Raw genomic sequence first — 19,066 nt, 5'->3', positions numbered from 1 at the left:
GACTTTTACTAAGTCCTTTTAATCATCAATTGCTAGAAAATATTTTACAACGAAATTCTCTCGCCAGTGAATCGTGGACCGAAGTGGGGGTCAAGAGATAATTATTTACTTTGGATGTTATCAAAACAAGTAAAATAGTATCAGTCGGTCAAACTGTTGACCCTCTATGGGGGAGGTTCCGGAGCAGTTGACCAATTCGTATCTGACCTTAGACTGATAAAAATATTTCAACGTGCCAGATTTGGACTATATCGACTACTTCCTATACCTTATATGAGATATGTACAAATTTTGGAAAATGTGGAAATATTCGTGGGGTAACAGATATAGCGGACCGAAGTATTCCATTTTTATACACCATCTAATACAGATAAAAAACATTGGTATGTGCAAAATTTGATGGAAATCGAACATTTATGTCCAATTTTATGCGAAATCATAAATTTCGATAAATAACATATTTATATCAAATTTCTGGTCAAGAGAAATATTTATGACAGATATAAATATTGGAAATTGTGACCCTTTGTGGGTGAGGTACCAGAAGGGGGTGACAGATATAAATCATCTTCACAACGGATGTTGTGTTAGCAAAAGAAGAGATGCCAGAAGAAATGTTCCGATCTCTACCATATTTATAACAGATCTTGTGTTTATGGAAATATTGAGATGTGCCTGCTCTGAATGAAATCGGATGTTAATTTCGTCTTTTATGAGCTTCATGAATATTCAAAATGTTGACTCTTTGTGGGGGAGGCACCAAAAGGAGTGGACCGATATATTCCATCTTCACACCAGCCCTTGGATTAATACAAATATTGATATGTGTGTTATTTGAAGACAATCGGACTCTCACATTTTATAAGAGTTATAATTATTCAACATTTTGAGGTACTTGATGGAGTGGACCGATATTGTCCATTTTCGCACCTCGCAAAGTTAGAGTAAAATCGGATTATCCTTTCTCTTTCTGTGCAGTAAATTATTTTCTTTAAAAATGTTGACATTTTGTGTGGGAGGTACCAAAAAAGGTGGACCGATATTGCTCATCTCCAAACTCGATCTAAGGTTGACAATAATATTACGATGTACCAAGTTTGGATTAAATTGGATATTTCCTTCGAGAGTTATTGTGCGCACCAGCCAGCCAGACAGACTGACGGACGGACATCGCTAGACCGACTCCAAATGTCCCGAAACGGACTTGGTCCAAAGTGACCTTAGACCCTAGGTTGTTATTTCAACACAGGTGAGATAAAAAAAAAACTGCAACAAAGTCAAACGTCATAATTTTTACATTTGTTTTAATTTTATTGAGTGAAAGCAAAAAATGTCACAATTTTAGATTAAGTTTAGATTTGTTCGAATTGGTCACCTATGGCACGAATTATGGCCTTCAAATGGCTTGCCCAAGACTTTTATACGCCCTCCAGAATATTTTCGCGATAATATTCGTCATTTATTCTGATGCCACGGTCGATTAATAAGAGGGGAGAGCGACCATCGGCTTTTGTACGCTTGTAAACAATATAATGAGCTGTCATTGGAATAATTTTAACAGCTGTCGGACGAGTGGCTTTGAAATGGCAGCAGTCTGAAGTTGGTTGCAGTTTTTTCATCTCACCCTGTATGTAACTTATGGGTTCTCCCACGATCCTATATCGAGTATTTTCTGAGGGAAGTTAAACTAAAAAGTGAGAAACTGAAAAAATTGCCGATGATTTGTTTGGATACTGTGATCAAATCCATCAGCATACCTCAATTCAGGAGATGCTCTTTAATGGAGGCTATAGAAAAACTTGGTCCTCGGACAAGAGAAAACAAAGACTTTCCGAAAACAACATTTCCAATATTTAATACCCAAATATATACCGTTATAAATAACGAATAACATACGGCATCGTAGCATGGGTGTTAAACAAAATGTATATAGAGGGTATAAAAATCGTTATCAATATTAATGTTCATTAACATTTTCGGAATTAAAAAATCAAATTTCCCAATTCTCTGGCAATTCGACAGTAGTATAGTAGTGCAGTATATATTCGACAGTACCAGCCACGACCTGTAACGAAAAAATTAATCCTCTTAGTGATTTTAAACTTAAAAAAAACTCCATCTACCTATGAGTATTGTTTTGTTAGGTACACAGCGCAAAGGCATCGATAAAACTCTATAGATTAAAATACAACTATTTGCAAAAAATATAAACAAATATTACGTAATAATTTTTAAGTGAACACAAAACAAAACGAATTGCTTATTTCTTCTGTTTTGTTCCAACAAATATTCACTATCATCAAAGCGACAAGCCAGCTCTTTTTTGCAAAAATAAAAAACGCTATTCAAGTGTTTTACCGGCTATTTTGTTGTTGCTAGAAAATGTGCTCGTATCTACATCGGAATAAAATTAAAACCAAAACAAAATAATACATATGTATGTATAAGTAGCTATGCGTCATATCGGACAAATGGAATTTGCCCTCGCAACAGACTTCAGAATTTGTTTGCATGTTAAATGCAGAATCAAAACCAGACGATTGGCTTGTCAGACAGAACGACGAATGAATGCTGTTGATATGGATTAATTAGACCAACCTTTGTGATGATAAGCGAGATGCACAACAGTTCATTAATACATTCGAATGTTATCGAAACAGAATATAATAGTGGCGTGTTCTTTTTAATAATCAGCGTAGAGATGGGGAGAGAGAGAGAGAGAGAGTAATATTTGGCACATTCTAGATTTTGACAAGTAATTTAAACAGGGATCACACATTATAGGCTATCAAAATAAGTAATAGCTGAATCGGGATATTTTGGTTTGCTTCTGTTGGAAAAATTATCGTCTATCAAAGGACACTGACACAATTTGGATTATGCTTTTGACATAAAGCCTCACCTGAGATCATCGGTGATTTCAAGCATAACATAGTTTTTTCTAAAGCTGAGGTGAAAGTTTTAAACAACTAAAGCTAGAATTTCGTACGCGTAGACAGCTTTGGATTCGCCAGTAAAATAAATTACGAAGTTTTTTTGAGGACGGTGAGGGGAGGTTTAGCCGTTGTTGAATCATCTATAAATTAAAATCCGCATCCTTCTAAGCGAGGAAAAAAATATCTACCATTAAGTCAACGGCCACACTTTTTAACACGGCTGAATGTGCCGTTATATTATGGTCTATACGACGACATGGACCTGCATAGGCAAGTTTTGTCATAGGCCGTTACAATATTCAAATGCGAAACTTGAAAAAATTCGATAAATAATACCGAATATCGGGACGTACCATTATATGCGGGCTATACCAAAACGTGGACCTGCACAGACAACTTTCTGCCATAGGCTGTAGTATCCATTACGAACTTCAAATACCAAATTTGAAACAATTCCGGTGAATAATGTCGCTAAAATCATCAAAAAACCGAATATCGGGAGGTACAGTTATATGGGGGCTATACGAAGACGCGGACCTGCACAGATAATTTTCTGTCATAGGCTGTAATATCAATTATGAACTTCAAATACTAAATTTGAAACAATTCCGGGAATAATGTCGCTAAGATCATCAAAATAACGAAAATAGGGAGATACCATAATATGGGGGATATACCAAAACGTGGATCTACATGGCTCATTTTCAATACCAAAAGTCCTGCAGACATAATATACATTTGAGTAAAATTTTATCAGCCTACTTCATTTCGTTCGGAAGCTAGAGTGATTTCCACAGACAGTCTGACGGATAGACGGACGGACATCGCTAAATCGACATAGAATTTTATGCTGATCAAGAATATATACTTTGTATATTTCGAGGTGTTACAAACGGAATGACGAACTTAATATACCCTCCTTACTATGGTGGAGGGTATAATTAAAAGTAGTAACAAAGTGCTCAAGGCGATAGCCGGCATGGCTTGCCGGGTACAGACCAGAAGGAGACCTAATTGGCCTCTTATAACGCGATAGGTTGATCTGCGGCTCAGTGTAGTATGCGAATGCAAGTGCTACGCAGTAGAAAAATTACCAGCCCTGTCAGAATGCTGCCCTGAGAATTGCAACAGACGACGCCAGTGGATCATCTTCATAAGGTGGCGAACATCCTTCTCGTACGGCAACATAACCATATGTTCCGGATGGTGAAGCCGTGTCAATTCGTATACAAGATGTGCGAAACGAAGGCCCGACGCACAATACCCTGCACGTCTTGCATAGCCAAAACTACCTTACTCACTCTAGAAGATTTTTGGTTACAGCGAAGGTAGCCGAAATTTTAAACATCGGATTTCTTCTTTCGTATTGAAGAACGGATTTCTAAATGCTTATGAATTTAAATGCTTTTTCTACGAGAGACCTGCGGCTTTGATTGACTTCTCCTTTGGATATAGGTCGGGAATTTCCCCTGGACGCTTAACACATTTTATAGCCTATACATTCGATTGTCGATTACAGTACCTTACGTTGTAATCCTTCCGAGTGCAGTAGTCGCTTTCCCACCGAATAAAGTTCATATTTGACATAGTGGAGGTTGTTAGATACTTGTAATACTATCTCAAATAAGTAAAGGTGAGGGTACATAAGCATCTTGGTATCATGGCTAGGCACATTAAGGTCAAATTATAAGGGGAAACGACGGTAGGATTCGAGTGCAGTTTTAGCATCCCTTTGTGATATGTCACTAAATATGTCATGTGAAAACTTCAAGCCCCTTATATACCCACACCATAAGGAAAATTTACTTTTTTAAAGAAGCTTTAGTCACGTAGTCTGCATTGGTTGGCCTTACCAATACTGGAAATATGCCAGGTAATAACGAAACATTAGGGACCAATAATTAGGAGAGTATGGACTTCCCCAAGAAAATCATATCGACAGGTGGCCTACTTGTTCTTACAGAATTGTATGTATATAATATCCGAATAGCAATACATACATGTTCTTTGCCCACTTCAATTATCGATAAACCGATCAAAGCAAACTTACTTGGAAGAAAACATATGAAATAACTTATAATATTTTAATGATATGTCTATAATTTGAATCGGATCAATACTTACGGTTCTTTTAAAACGGGAGCAATTTTATACAAACAATCCAAGAACTGTTGATCCAATGACCATACGCTCGGTTTCAGCGGTTGACTGTTAACGTTCAAAATGCGAAATAGAATGCAAAGGATCACGGCTATTGCCGTCAGGAATGCTGTTGACATCGTGATTAAACTTTGGACTAAGTGTTGGCGGTCAAAGATGTTACCGAGTGCGTGAGGAAATTCGGCAAAGACTTGTTGCAGAAACTGTGATTGTAGTAAACGGTCATAGAGATAAGAACACTGTAACAGCGGATACCAAAGGAACATGCAGGTTGGTTGTGTTCAGGGGAATGCGGGAAATGTTTGGGATGAAATAAAATAAATGAAAATTAAACAACAACAAAAATCAAGAAAGTAAGATCAATGTATAAAATAAAACCAAATAACAAAAACAACAAAAAATAAAGGTCCTTTCAAGGATGTATATAAAAACGAAAGGTAAATGAGCCGGGAGAAAGGGGAGTGGGACAATTTATGTAAATGTAAGGTGGAAACTTTGAGGAAACACACCAGCTGTTTGCGCAAAGTTAATAACCCATCGACCGCCAAGCCAATTGATGAAATGTTGGAAAGTTTAGAACACAAACAAAGGAACAAATGGGGCTGCTTATGTGTTGTAGTTGTGATATTTGCAATTTAAAAATTCTCGGAATTTCTATTTTGTATTATTTTATTTATTTAAATTTCAAAGATTATTAGTTTGCAACAAATTACGAACGTTTTACACCACTTCGTTTCGTTGTTATCTATCGTTTTGTTGTTGCTTTATTCTGTTGCGGTGACACACTTCAATTTGCAAATTTTGTATTTTTGTTTTTATTGTTGTTGTTGTGGTTTTTATGATGTTGTGTATCTCTCAATCGGCCTGAGTTGATGTTATGGAGAGTGTGTGAGTATATGTTTGTTTTTATTTTTATCTATGTATGTTTGTTGTGTTTTTCTTCTCACTTCTTTCTTTCTCTCGCTCACTTACTTTATTCTGCTTGGAGTGATTTATGTTTCACTAACTAATGCGTATTGAAAACTCTTGTAATTTTTCAACTTTTTCTGTTCCAGAAAGTTCTTTAAAAATTTCGTTAAGTTTTACTTTTTGCACAAACAAGTCTTCTAAACCGCTATGAACACATAAACCGTTAATTTTGTTGTTACGTTTTTTTCTTTGATATTGTCGTTGGTTTATTATTTTGTATAATCACTGATTGTTTTTTTTTTTTTTTTAAATTTTGTCTGTTTATTGTTATTATTTTTGTTTTATTTTCCTATTCGCGTTTAGGAACCGCGTACGTTGGTCTCTGCTCTCAGTCTATGATATGAATGCTCTGCTTTTGAAATGCTGCGTTTAATGGAATTGAAGTAATTGAATACAGTGACGGCGACAGAGATTTGCTGACAGCAGAGAAGTAAATGTCACAAACAGCTGATTAACTAAGTTTGTGTAATAGGTCGCTTCATCATGTGGTATCCGTGGGAACTGGAAATTTCGAATTTTCTTGTGGCAATTCTTTTTGTAGGAGAGAAGCCTAAGTGAAATGGGAAATTCTAGTTCTTGCAATTTTCTGGCAATTCTTTTTGTGCTTTTATTTTTCTACAAAAATATGATTACAAATAAAACAAAGGCAATGATGAAAAAGAAAATTGCTGCAAATAATTGCCTTGTATACCGACATGTTACAGGAACGAATTCTGAATGAAAGTGGTTATCTGTCTGTTGAAATCACGATACAGTCCACATTATTTAACGCAGAGTCAAATACCAAAAATTGGTATTTATAGGTCATAATGGGTTCTAGCTCCAGTGGCGGAACATTTTATATATAAGTCTACGTTTTCGTAAAGCCCCCATATAAGGGTACCTCCCGATATTCGGTATTTCGTAAAGCCCCTATATAAGGGTACCTCTCGATATTCGGTATTTTGATGATTTTCGACGGATTTGTCTAAAAATTGGTATTTGGAGTTCGTAATAGGTTCTAGCTCCGATAGCAGAGCATTGAATATTTAGGTCCACGTTTTCCCATAGCGCACATATAACTATGGTTCAATAAGTAAGGTTGCTCAACTTCAAAGAAACTAGAAAAATTCAATCCTCTGCTGGAGTCTTGTAGTGTCAAATAGACTTTTAAATATGCAACAATTGGTTTTGTTTATTATTATTATTTTTTTTTTAACAAAATTCTCAAAATGGTGTAAGCACACGAAACAAGAATTGAATATCGCATGACACATCATAAAGGAATGCCGGAGCCGCACCGTCGTTTCCCTTTATAATTTGACATTGATATACCCATGGTACAATGAATTCAAGGTAGGGCAGAACTACCATATGATTTAAATTTTTTTATTTTTCTGGCTTAATATGTCAACTTCATTTGCTTATGTGTGTGTCTTCTTTTTAATAATAAAAAATTGTTCAGAAAATATTCAAATTGGGATGTTTTCAAAATGCTTATTGCAACGAATGCATCGACAAAATCTACAGTTTTTGTCGCGAAATAAACCATAAGAGATATATAGAATATGATATTGAAAAGAAATTTTGACCATTCATTCAGTTTTCGCGGTTTTAAATTATTTATTCAAAATCAATGCAACAAGTTGTTTGCTTTTTTGTTGTTTTGATAGTAATTCAGACATTACAAACCAAACAGGTAGACCTCTATACTTGCAATTTTTTCAAAGTTGACCTACCTTCTCTTCATTGTACCATGGATATACCTATCCATGACGCCTTATGCTTATGTACCCTGTTTTCCTCCAAAAGATTTATTTTATCATTAATTTTACAATTTTCATTCATTTTTTTAATATATTCTTATGTTTTTAAATTCTGCAGGAGAGACACTTGCCAAATTTTTTAAATAAAAAAATTGAAAATTTTTCCTCGGATGATGGAGAAAACAAAATTTACTTTCGTTTAAATGAACATACACCATTCAACATTATAGGTCTATTCCAGAACAGCAAAAATGTAATGTGGCGTTTCCACTGCACTTGATTCGCTCTCTATTCGTTGTCTGACCCTTAACTATGAAAAAACTACTTAATTCTTCACACAAAATTTCCTGAGCGAACACTCATATTTGTACATTGTTCAAATCAAATAACTCTCAGAACAACGAAAAAATATGTTCCATCCCATGGCAGAAGAATACAGGTAGATGCATCAACGCTTAGGAACATTGATATGTCAAAAAATGTTCAAATGTCTTTTCAAATATAATAAGATTTTTATATGTTTTTTTTTTATACGACGTCATTCGGAGGTTATTATAATTCGTGTTTTTCAACCATTTTTACAAATTTAAATAATTTTTCATTCAACATTTTCAATTCCAAAATTGGTTTGACATTTCATTGTCCCAGCAGCTGTGTCGATGCGTCTACCTATATTCTTCTACCATGTTCCATCCCTAACAAATGAGAGCATTTATCGAAAAAATAAATTATGACATTTAAAAATTGAAAATAGAAAAATTTAATGAAATTTTGAAAAATTTTGGGAAGACTGAAAATTATGAATAAAAACTACAATGTTGAATAGCGTATTTACATTCAAACGAAAGTAAATTTTGTTTTCTCTCTCATCCGAGGTACGCATTTTGTCCACGAATTGAAATTTTCACAGAAAACTGCAAACAAAAGAGGCAATATTTTCAAATGTTTGTATTGACAGAAAAAATGTTTGACAAGTGTCTCTCCAGCAGAATTAAAAAATAGAAAAATACAAAAATATATTCAAAATGTCAATATTTACACAACAAGTTGAAAACGTGAATGAAAATTATAAAATCATTGATATAATAAATCTTTGGGAGAAAAACAATTATTTATTCTATTCATATTAGTGAGAATTTAATGTAATTTATTAAAATTCCCATTAAAACCAACAAACAAAATTTTTGAAAAAAGGAATTATTTTACTATGAATTACGAATCGTGCCGTATGAACGGGTTAATTCGTGTACCTAATTCTGAGAGCGAACAACGTTGTTCGGTTTCCAATGGAAACATGCTATAAAAGTTTTTACTACGATAACCGATTTTCGCATTATTATGTCGAAAAAATGGCAAAAATGTAGTTTCTTGCAGGTTCTGGAGCAGAGCATATAAATCCCATTCATGGTTTTTATTCTTCTTAATTTTTTTTTAAATTTTTTACACAATTTTTTTATTTTGTATTTTAAAATGTTATAATTTATTTTTGGGTAAAAATAGTAATAATTAATTATATAACAAGGAATAGAGATATAATCACGTGTGATGGGAACTTAGCATTACAAGAATCTACTAGTTTTACAATTTTTTTTATATCATAAAGGAAACGATGTGGTTAAAAGACCAATGAGAACATGGTATTGCTCATGGTAAAATTCATGTTAGAAGAATACAGGTAGATGCATCAACGCTTGGGAACCTTGTTATGCCAAAGACTTTGAAATGTTTCTTCAAAAATAAGGAGATTTGTATATGTTTTCCTATACGACGCCAATTTATGCATTTTTAACAATTTTTACAAATTTGAATAATTTTTCATTCAAAAATTTCAATTCCAAAATTGGTTTGACAGTTCATTGTCCCAGCAGTTGTGTCGATGCGACAACCTGTATTCTTCTACCACGGTACAAAAAGGATGTAACAGCGAATTTATACTTGTTATACCCTCTACCATTCTATGGAGGGTATATTAGCTTTGTCATTCCGTACTCGAAATATTAATGATAGACCCTACAAAGTATATATTCTGTCCGTCTGTCTGTGCGTCTCTCTGCCTGTCTGTGTTGTAATATTTCGAACCAATTGAGATGTGCGGTTAAAATTTTGCACACATGTGTATTTTGTACTTCATAAACGGTACCTCTCGATATTCGGTATTTTATTGATTTTAGCGACATCATTCACCCGAATTCTTTCAAATTTCGAATTTGAAGTTTGTAATGCGTACTGCAGCTTATGCCTAAAAATGTAGGCAGGTCCACGTTTTCGTAAAGCCCCCATATAACGGTACATCCCGATATCCGGGATGATTTGACGATTTTAGCGACATCCTACATCGTGTTTCAAATTTTGCATTCGAAGTTTGTAATGGGTAGTACCGCCTATGACAAAGAATTTTGTATGATGTTTCATATCTTCGTATAGTCCCCATATAACGGTACCTCCGTTTATTCGGTATTTTCATGATTTTGGCGACAATATTCGCCGGAATTATTTTTAATTTCGTATTTGAAAATTTTAATGGGTACTACAGCCATATTACAAAAAAATACTTATGGGCCCCGTTAAAAGGTCATCATTTAAACGGTATTTTTGACATCGAATGGAACCAACATAAGGAAGTTTTGCCTTAATCTTAATCGATTTCCACTAAATTTGACGGAGGTATTTTTATGATGTATGTGACCTCACTTACCAGATATCATTGCTATAGTGTGACTTTGAGATGACCTTACTTAAAATCGGGTGTGGCATATATATATCGAAGCTATCCGAATCAATTTGCAGCAAATTTGATGTAATCACTTCTAGGTTTATTTTGACCGAATGTACAAGAATGCATCCATTTTGGGCTGATATTACACATTTGGTGCGTAACTTGGTATACCACTACTCCTCATTGAATGGATTGATGTTATGCTCAGCATCGGAATCATCAACTCAAGCTTAGGGGAGTGCTCCGTCAGGAAATCAGTGACCAGTGGCACTACTCAAGGAGGGTCTTATCACCACTACTATGGGTTCTGGTGATAAATAATGTATTAATAGATCTGGAAAACAATAGAACTAAAGTCGTTGCTTACGCGGACGACGTAGTTCTGATGATTGCTGGGAAATTCCTGCAAACTATTTCAGACCTAATGCAGACAGCTCTTGTTAGATTGGTGGTACTCTCTTGGGAAGGCTTCCCTTAGTAAAAACATTGACAAAGTACAAAGAGCGGCATCACTTTTAATTACAGGTGCACTCAGAAGCTCACACCAATCTGCACTGAACACCCTATTTAACTTGAAACCCTTAAGTTTGTTTGTAGAGGAACAAGCTGCGAGATGTGCACTGATACTCAATGAACTTGGTCAATTGCGTAGTCAATCTTACGGACATTCGGTCATATTGAATTATGTGGAGAACTCAGGCTAGACTTCGAAACACTGGACATCCACATACCTTGCAGAGACACTTGGACCCAAACACTGCACCTTTCAGCGGTATAGCTATCTATACCGACGGCTCTAAGACGATACAAACTATTGTAGGCTTTGTCAAGACGAGGAAGAAATATAAACTGCGGAACACTTATTCTGTCAATGTCCAACTCTTTTTAGAGTCAGACTGAGGCTCACGGGTAAGCAAACTCTGCATGATCTGTCTTCACTCTAAAATACTGATCCGTCATTTATTCTTCAGCTAGCTAGAAGACTAAAATGGCAAAGGACAACACGATAAATTCTTCGTGGATATTCCCCTTTTTAACATAAGCTTCTTTTTCTTTTTCTCTTTATTTTTACTAAGGATGATCACAATGGACCAGCAGGACACCGAGTGGAGCGGTGTCTTAGCAACCGCGCATCCTCTAACTTAACCTAACCTTTGGTGCGCAACAAATTGGGTGAAGATATATAAGGGAGCTATGACAATATCTGTGGTGCGATTCTCTAACTCATTTTTCGAGTTAGCGGCAAAAATCGGAATAATTAAATGTTTATAATTTCGGTAATTAACGACATTTTTCAGTAAATTAGCGACGAAATTAAAGTAGTCGCTAGGCCTACCGATAGATTCAAATATTATCAACTTTTATTTCTTTTTTATATGAAAAGTGTTCATTTGAAAGTTACCGATTTTTGTCGGTAACTCAAAGAATGAGTCAAAAAATCCCTACTGAACCGATTTTACCAAATTTCATTAAGTTCCTTCTGGGCATGATAGAATCAAGAAGGTAAAGTCATGCAATCATATCTTTAAATTTTTTTTTCTCATTGTCAAATTGTATATTTATAAATACATGGTAAATATAAAAATCAGAGATGGGAACCAATTTTTATGCAGAGATGGATACGCTTATTTAAAAGGACTTTACATTCTTAATTTTATAATGCTTCTTGGCTGAATTCGTTTAAAATGTGGCAAGGGTGTTTTTAGGCTGTAACTGATCATTGTAATGGAGTGCAAATTACGTCTTTGAGATACTCAATAGGACCTATAGCTATATCTGAACCGATTTTGACATACTTGCTTCAAGACTAAATTCGGTAGTTACTGCCAAAAAGCATTCCATTTGGGCTAATATAACACAATTGGTAAAAAATATGCGAGAAATCGGACGAAAATATATATATATATATATATATATATATATATATATATATATATATATATATATATATATATATATATATATATATATATATATATATATATATATATATAGCTATGCCCGAGTTTGAATTTTTCGGATGTATTTTGCGCCGAATAGCATTGGAGTGCATATTATGGATGTGGGGAACTTAAATATGAAATCGGAAAGATATATATGATAGCTATTGCTATGTCTGAACCGATTTTGACCTGAATCGACATATTTATGGCCTAAATTGGGTCGTATGTGTTTTAACCCATCTAATATATTATGCATGTGGTGCACAATAAACGTGAAATTTGGCGGTTCAACAGCGTTCGCTCTTGTTCCAAACAAAAGATCTGTGCCAAATTTCAACTCAATCGAACAATAAATGTGACCTGTAATTTGTCACAAAAATACATGGAATGTGATTATCAAAAAGAACTAAGACATAATACCTTGAATCACAGTGTGGGTATAAAAAGGGTATAAAAACTCATCAAAAGTGAAATCAGTGCTCGATTTGTATCAAGCTTCGCACCCTATTTGTTTTGTTGATATTGCATTAGTGTGAATATTGTACATATCGGTCAACTTTTTCTGGTTAATATTTAATTTAATTTTGAAAATATGAGGCGGACGGTGTGCACTGTTTCCCCCTAACACATATCGTAACATTTGTATCAATTTGGCCATTAAATGAAAAAGTGAGTTTTACACCAAAATTAAATCACATGCGAAGATGAGAAATTTTGTATGGTGCATTTCTTCTTTCAAATTAACATAATTTTTACTTGTTTTTGAAAACTGTTTAACCGAGGGAGTTATAAAAGGAGATCGACCGATATATTCGAAGTCGGTCTAATCCTGACAAACATAGTACAATGTTCTAGAAAGGATTTCGTTCAAAGGGACAAATAGAAAGTTTAAAGTTTACTAGACTTCGAAAATTCAGTGAATATAAATTGTTGATCCCATTGAAGGTATCTCAAATGAAACCTCATAACTGTATCAAACGATGTGCATCCTCAGTAGGATTAATGTATAATAAACAAATATGTACATATTTGCCTCTGATGTAACTCAAAACATTTCTAATTAATATGGAATATCCAATGACTATGTTCTTGATATGGAAAATTATATATATTGCCTAGAAATACTCTTGTCTGATTTAGGTTATATTGACTCACATACTCTCCCTACACAAATCTGTAATACAAATTCATTGAGATCTTAGGAATCTTTAAAGCCATCAAGGAAATAAACCAATTATTTAAGACAAAATATGTTTTTATCGTATTGGAAAATTATCCATATTATTATTAAAGACGTTTAAGATTTTTGTTTGTTGTTTTGTTTCGATCACGATTTCTCTTGTGTGGTTAATGTTTTACTGTTTTTTTATTTGGTTTTTCATTCATTTAACTATAACATTAATTGTGAACATATCCTGGACGTGGATTTTTCCAGTTGTTATGACATTTTTGCTAGGATGTTATGTTATATTTCGGGTCTAAGCTTACAGACTGAAGAATACGGTATTTAATTGAGTCATTTAACCGACGACCAAGGTACCTTCATCGGGGAATACATGAGCGGGTACTTCCAAATTCAATGGAGCAGGTCCCTTACGGATACGGCCAGAGGCATCGTAGTGAGAACCGTGGCATGGGCAATAGTAGCCACCGAAATCACCGGAATTGGCAATGGGTACACAACCCAAATGTGTGCAGACACCGATGACAACCAACCATTCAGGCTTTTGCACACGTTGCTATAAACAAAAAAGTTTCAGTCAGTGGAAATGTTGTCCTATAAAATTCATTGACTTACATCATCGGTTTGAGGATCACGCAAAGTGGCTGTGGGTACACCGCGTTCAGTGGCGATTTCACTAGCGGTACGGTGACGAATGAACAATGGCTTACCACGCCATTTGAAGGTAACAGACTTGCCTTCTGGAATATCAGACAATTTGATTTCAATCTTAGCCATAGCCAAGACATCAGCAGATGCGCTCATGGAGCTAACGAAAGCGGTGACCAAACCCTTGGCGGCATAGGCACTGCCGACGGCACCAGCACCAACCAACATGTAGGAGAAGGCCTTGCGTTCTTCGGCGGTGGTATTTTTGCGATTAACATCCTTGACCGAGTCACGACGATAGGGCGAAAAGTCGGGAGCTTGCAAGTCAGTGTGGGCCAAACGAACTTGTTGGACAGCTAAGTGAAAGACAAAAGATATAAATAAAAATATTATTTTGATCAAATTTAGAAAAAGTAGCAGTGGAGCTAATTTTCTTTTAGTTTTCGAGGCAAACATTCGTTCTTTGCAAATTTTTCACATCACTCAGATGTTGTCATAACATTCGGGGAGTAATAACAGTAGTTTGTCGCTCTATTGCTACCATTTCATAACCTCAAAAAATTACATAATTGAAGAAACAAATGCATAGTTTCATGAGAAATTCCTCCAGAATCCCTGGAATTTGACATTGCATTTGTTTCTTCAGCCTGTCTAGGTGTGATGTAATTCAGAAATATTCACTTGTGAGGACTGTCGAAGCTCTGGTATTGCCACAAGGAGCCTTCTTTTCCGAATTCTCAGGCACCACAGTTCTCTTACCCTGGACCGCAGTGAGGGCGGCAGGTTTCAAACCATTGGGAACAGCATGGGAGCTGGCACGCAAATAAGCACGCGACACGGCGTTAATCATTTTTCCGTATTCGTTAATAAAGTTTTCTAAAACAAAACAATTGAAAAACAATGAATTTCTCGTCCCCCAACCAAATTTTATTCGTTCGATGAGCTTACTTTTCTCCCAACAAAAAACTTTTGCCCACTTGACAGCTGACAGTTAACACAAAAATCGATAATCACACATACATACATACATGAAGGTACTTTTGACATTAGGAACAGGGTGTTTCAATGAATGCGAATTAAAACCGTCGATAATTGGGTGTAACTTGAAATTCAACGTAAAAGTGTAAAAGAAATTGTGGGAAACAGAAACATATGCTCTGTTCCAGAACTACAAGAATGTAAAAGTTTTTATTACGACAACCAATTTTCCAGTGCTTATTAAATATAAGTTGTGTTCCAGAACCTGCAAATTAGTACTAATTAGCACTAATTCTGCTACAACGCGTTCCCGTACTCCCAAAACTAGCAAAACTTGCAGCTCTCTCGAGAAAAAAATGGCGCTGAGTGGTGCACATTTCTGCTTGTTTTAGCTACATGAATTTGGCTGAGCAGAAATGTGCATATTGTAAATTTGACATTTAATCGGCAGGGCTAACAAGGTTGAAAAATGTATTGATACATTTCAATAAAGAAAATGATCAACTTGAAAACTAAAGGAAAAACTAATATTTGTCGTGCAAAAAACAAAAAGAGAAAATATGGAGCAACTGATGTATTCACTTTTGGATGATTTCAGCAGTGAAGAGGACTGGCTGAATGAGGAATCAGATTATTAATTATTATTATAAATTATTCAATACTCATTTTTAAATGTTGGCGCTCTTTTCAGTAAGGTTTCACCAGTCCGTTTTAGGTTGCTTACTTTTGGAATTTTGACATTTTATCGCATTTCTGCTAATTTTCCGTTCCCTTATTTTTTGAGCAAACCTAAATGAGAATGACATTTCGAACTGTTCTCTCTTCTGCTAGTTTTACTACTAAAAAAGTACTGGAACACAACTATAGTTGTCGGTTTTGGCATGGATTTGAAAGATTGAAAAGTTTGGATCACATTTTTGGAAGAAAATCCAGGCATTTCATTCATTTATCGCACTATTTAACTCATTTAAAAAATGAGAAAAAAAATATGGAAAAAAAGACAAAAAATTAAAGAAACTTGTTGCATATAATTTTGAATGGTTCTGACAGGAAGCGGCCATAGACTCATGGCTGTATTTCTGTAGTTTACGAGGCTTTCCTACCTCCATATTGCACCATATTTACTACCATGGTACAATGAAGAGAAGGTAGGTCAACTTTGAAAAAACTGCAAGTATAGAGGTCTACCTGTTTGGCTTGTAATGTCAGAATTACTATCAAAACAATAAAAAAGCAAACAACTTGTTGCATTGATTTTGAATAAATAATTTAAAACCGCGAAAACTGAATGAATGGTCAACATTTCTTTTCAATATCATGTTCTATATATCTCTTATGGTTTATTTCGCGACTAAAACTGTACATTTTGTCGATGCATTTGTTGCAATAAGCATTTTGAAAACACCCGAATTTGAATATTTTCTGAACATTTTTTTATTATTGAAAAAAAGACACACACAAAAGCAAATGAAGTTGACATATTAAGCCAGAAAAATAAAAAATTTAAATCATATGGTAGTTCTGCCCTACCTTGAATTCATTGTACCATGTTTACTACGATAGTCGAACTTTATGATCTCGAAAAAAAATTCAAAAGTAGTGGATTTTTCCAGGTTCTGCAACAGAGCAACATTTCTATATTGTAGTAGTTTTAACACTTTTATGAACTAGTAAAACTAGGGGTCAGAAAAAAAAAAAAGAGTAAACATTTTCTAGGCATTTTTTTCGATCCTATATTTCATGGGCAAATCCATAGTAAAATTAAGAAGGTAAAGTCATTTCAAATTAGACTATCCACCACTGCATTTTCTGTAATTTGCCTCGTCAAATTTTACTGATTTTACTGCGGGCGGATATCGTTACTACGGAGTCTATATTGCGGCTGTGCAGGACAAATTCAACAAATCGGAACTACAATATATATGGAAGCTATAGCTATATCTGAGCCGATTTTCACCAAATTTGACATACTTGTTTCTAGACTTAATTTGATCGTAAGTGCCAACTTCCATCCTATTGGGGCTAATATTAAACGTTTGGTGCACAATAAAAGGCAAATCGGACGAAGATACACGTGGGAGCTAATCTAAATCTGAACCGACCTCGATAAAATTTAGCAATGGTATTTATGAGTTGTATTTGGCATTTTTCCCCAAATATCGTCGTTACAGCGTTCATATTATGGCTGCGGAGGACAAAAATAACAAATCGGATGAACAATATATATGAGAGCTATACTCATATCTGAACCGATTTCGATAAAATTTGGCATATTTATTTTAAGGCCTAATCTGGTCGTATGTGCAGAATTCCATAATATTTGGGCTACTATTACACGTTTGGTGCACAATAAACGGCAAATCGGACGAAGATATATATGGGAGCTGTATCTAAATTTTGACCGATTATCTCCAATTTCAATAGGGTTCGTCCTTGGGTCAAACAAATTTCTGCACAATTTCATCTGGATCGGACAATAAATGCGACCTTTACTTTGTTTACAAAAATTCATGGACAGACGGACGAACGGACATGCATAAATCGACTCAGAATGTGATCCTATGCAGACCATCAAAAGGAACTATCTCATTTCCTTTGGCTTTTTTTTTTTTTTTTTGAATAAAAAAGAAAGTAATTTTAAATTATTCCAAATTTAGAGCCAACAGAAATTCATATTTTCCACGTTAACGGGCAACAAAATGTGTAATTTTGGGATAAAACAATATTGTCCTTCTATCTCGAATTCAATTTTGTGGGAAAAGCCTAATATTTCATTCATGTTATGCCATGTTTACGTTAGAACTTTTTGTAGGGTTAACCTACTTTGAGAGGATTTATTTGAAGTAAAAGTAATGGATATGACAATTTAAATCCAAATCCAGTGGGTTAACCCTCATATATATAAACGTACTATTATGTGGGTATTCCCCAAAGAGTAATTTTGTGAGAAAATGTAAAATAAACAAAACCATTTGTATATATATTTGTATATTTGACACAATACGGCCCAGTACAGAGTTGAATTTTCCTACTTTCTTGGAAGTTGAGCAACCTACCTTATTGAGCCATGATTGGAGTTTGTTATTTTTGGTGTGTTCCAGAACTGCAAGAATGTAAAAAGTTTTTACTACAATTATCGATTTTCCCTTTACGATGTCGATCAGGTTCTTGAACCGAGCATGTATGTATTTTTGAACAATTTTAATTTTTATACCCTACAAAACTATGTGTTGGGGGTATTATAAGTTTGATTGGGCCAGAATTTATGTAACTCCTCGAAATATTGGTTTCTCGTATAGGAAAGTATATATGGATCTTCCTAGCTCGCCGAGCTGAGTCGATCTAGCTATGTATGTCCGTCCATCCGTCTGTCCATGTTAATTTGTAATCACGCTACAGGTCGCAATTATGGCCCGATCCTAACAAAATTTTGCACGAAGGTGGGTTAGGGTCAGAATAGAAGCCTATTTCTTTTGGAGATGATCGCCAAATGTTTAGGGGTTGAAATGGACCAAATACTGAAAAAATGTCGGATTTTGCAGTAGCTATACAGGTCGCAATTATAGACCAATCGACGCGGAATTTCGCATGTAGCTAGAGTTTAGGCCGGGGAAGAAGCCTACCAATTTAGGTATTCGGATAATATTTAGCGGGTAAAATAGACCATATCTTTTTTGTTGAAAAAATTCATAATTTTTCATTAAACAGCGAATATTTTAAATCCCGGCGAAATCACAAAGCCATGACAAGGTTACTTCTGATCTTTACATTGATGTTAAGATCCAACA

General features: G+C 34.9%; 2 protein-coding genes across 4 annotated transcripts in view; both read right to left on the bottom strand.

The window, feature by feature from the left end:
- LOC131800732 (abhydrolase domain-containing protein 2-like) overlaps positions 1–6,500 on the bottom strand; it is a 45,665-nt gene extending 39,165 nt beyond the window's left edge. Inside the window, 2 exon segments of the mRNA XM_059118421.1 lie at positions 5,061–5,335; positions 6,069–6,500. Coding sequence (XP_058974404.1) covers positions 5,061–5,215 — 155 coding nt within the window. The 5' untranslated portion in view covers positions 5,216–5,335; positions 6,069–6,500.
- Positions 6,501–13,816: 7,316 nt separating this feature from the next.
- Positions 13,817–19,066, bottom strand: part of LOC131800731 (cytochrome b-c1 complex subunit Rieske, mitochondrial-like) — a 307,140-nt gene continuing 301,890 nt past the window's right edge. Inside the window, exons 1-4 of one of the 3 annotated variants that reach the window (XM_059118418.1) lie at positions 15,249–15,366; positions 14,982–15,176; positions 14,268–14,656; positions 13,817–14,208 (exon numbers count right to left, since the gene is read on the bottom strand). In XM_059118418.1, coding sequence (XP_058974401.1) covers positions 13,990–14,208; positions 14,268–14,656; positions 14,982–15,150 — 777 coding nt within the window. In that variant the 5' untranslated portion in view covers positions 15,151–15,176; positions 15,249–15,366 and the 3' untranslated portion in view covers positions 13,817–13,989. Of the gene's footprint in view, positions 14,209–14,267; positions 14,657–14,981; positions 15,177–15,248; positions 15,367–19,066 lie in introns of those variants that run through there. The other 2 variants (XM_059118420.1, XM_059118419.1) reach the window with 2 other exon arrangements.

Source organism: Musca domestica, unplaced genomic scaffold, assembly GCF_030504385.1.
Source record: "Musca domestica strain aabys unplaced genomic scaffold, Musca_domestica.polishedcontigs.V.1.1 128, whole genome shotgun sequence".
NCBI lineage: Eukaryota > Metazoa > Arthropoda > Insecta > Diptera > Muscidae > Musca > Musca domestica.
Note: the sequence above shows the minus strand (reverse complement) of the source record. Positions and strands in the feature narration are given on the sequence as shown.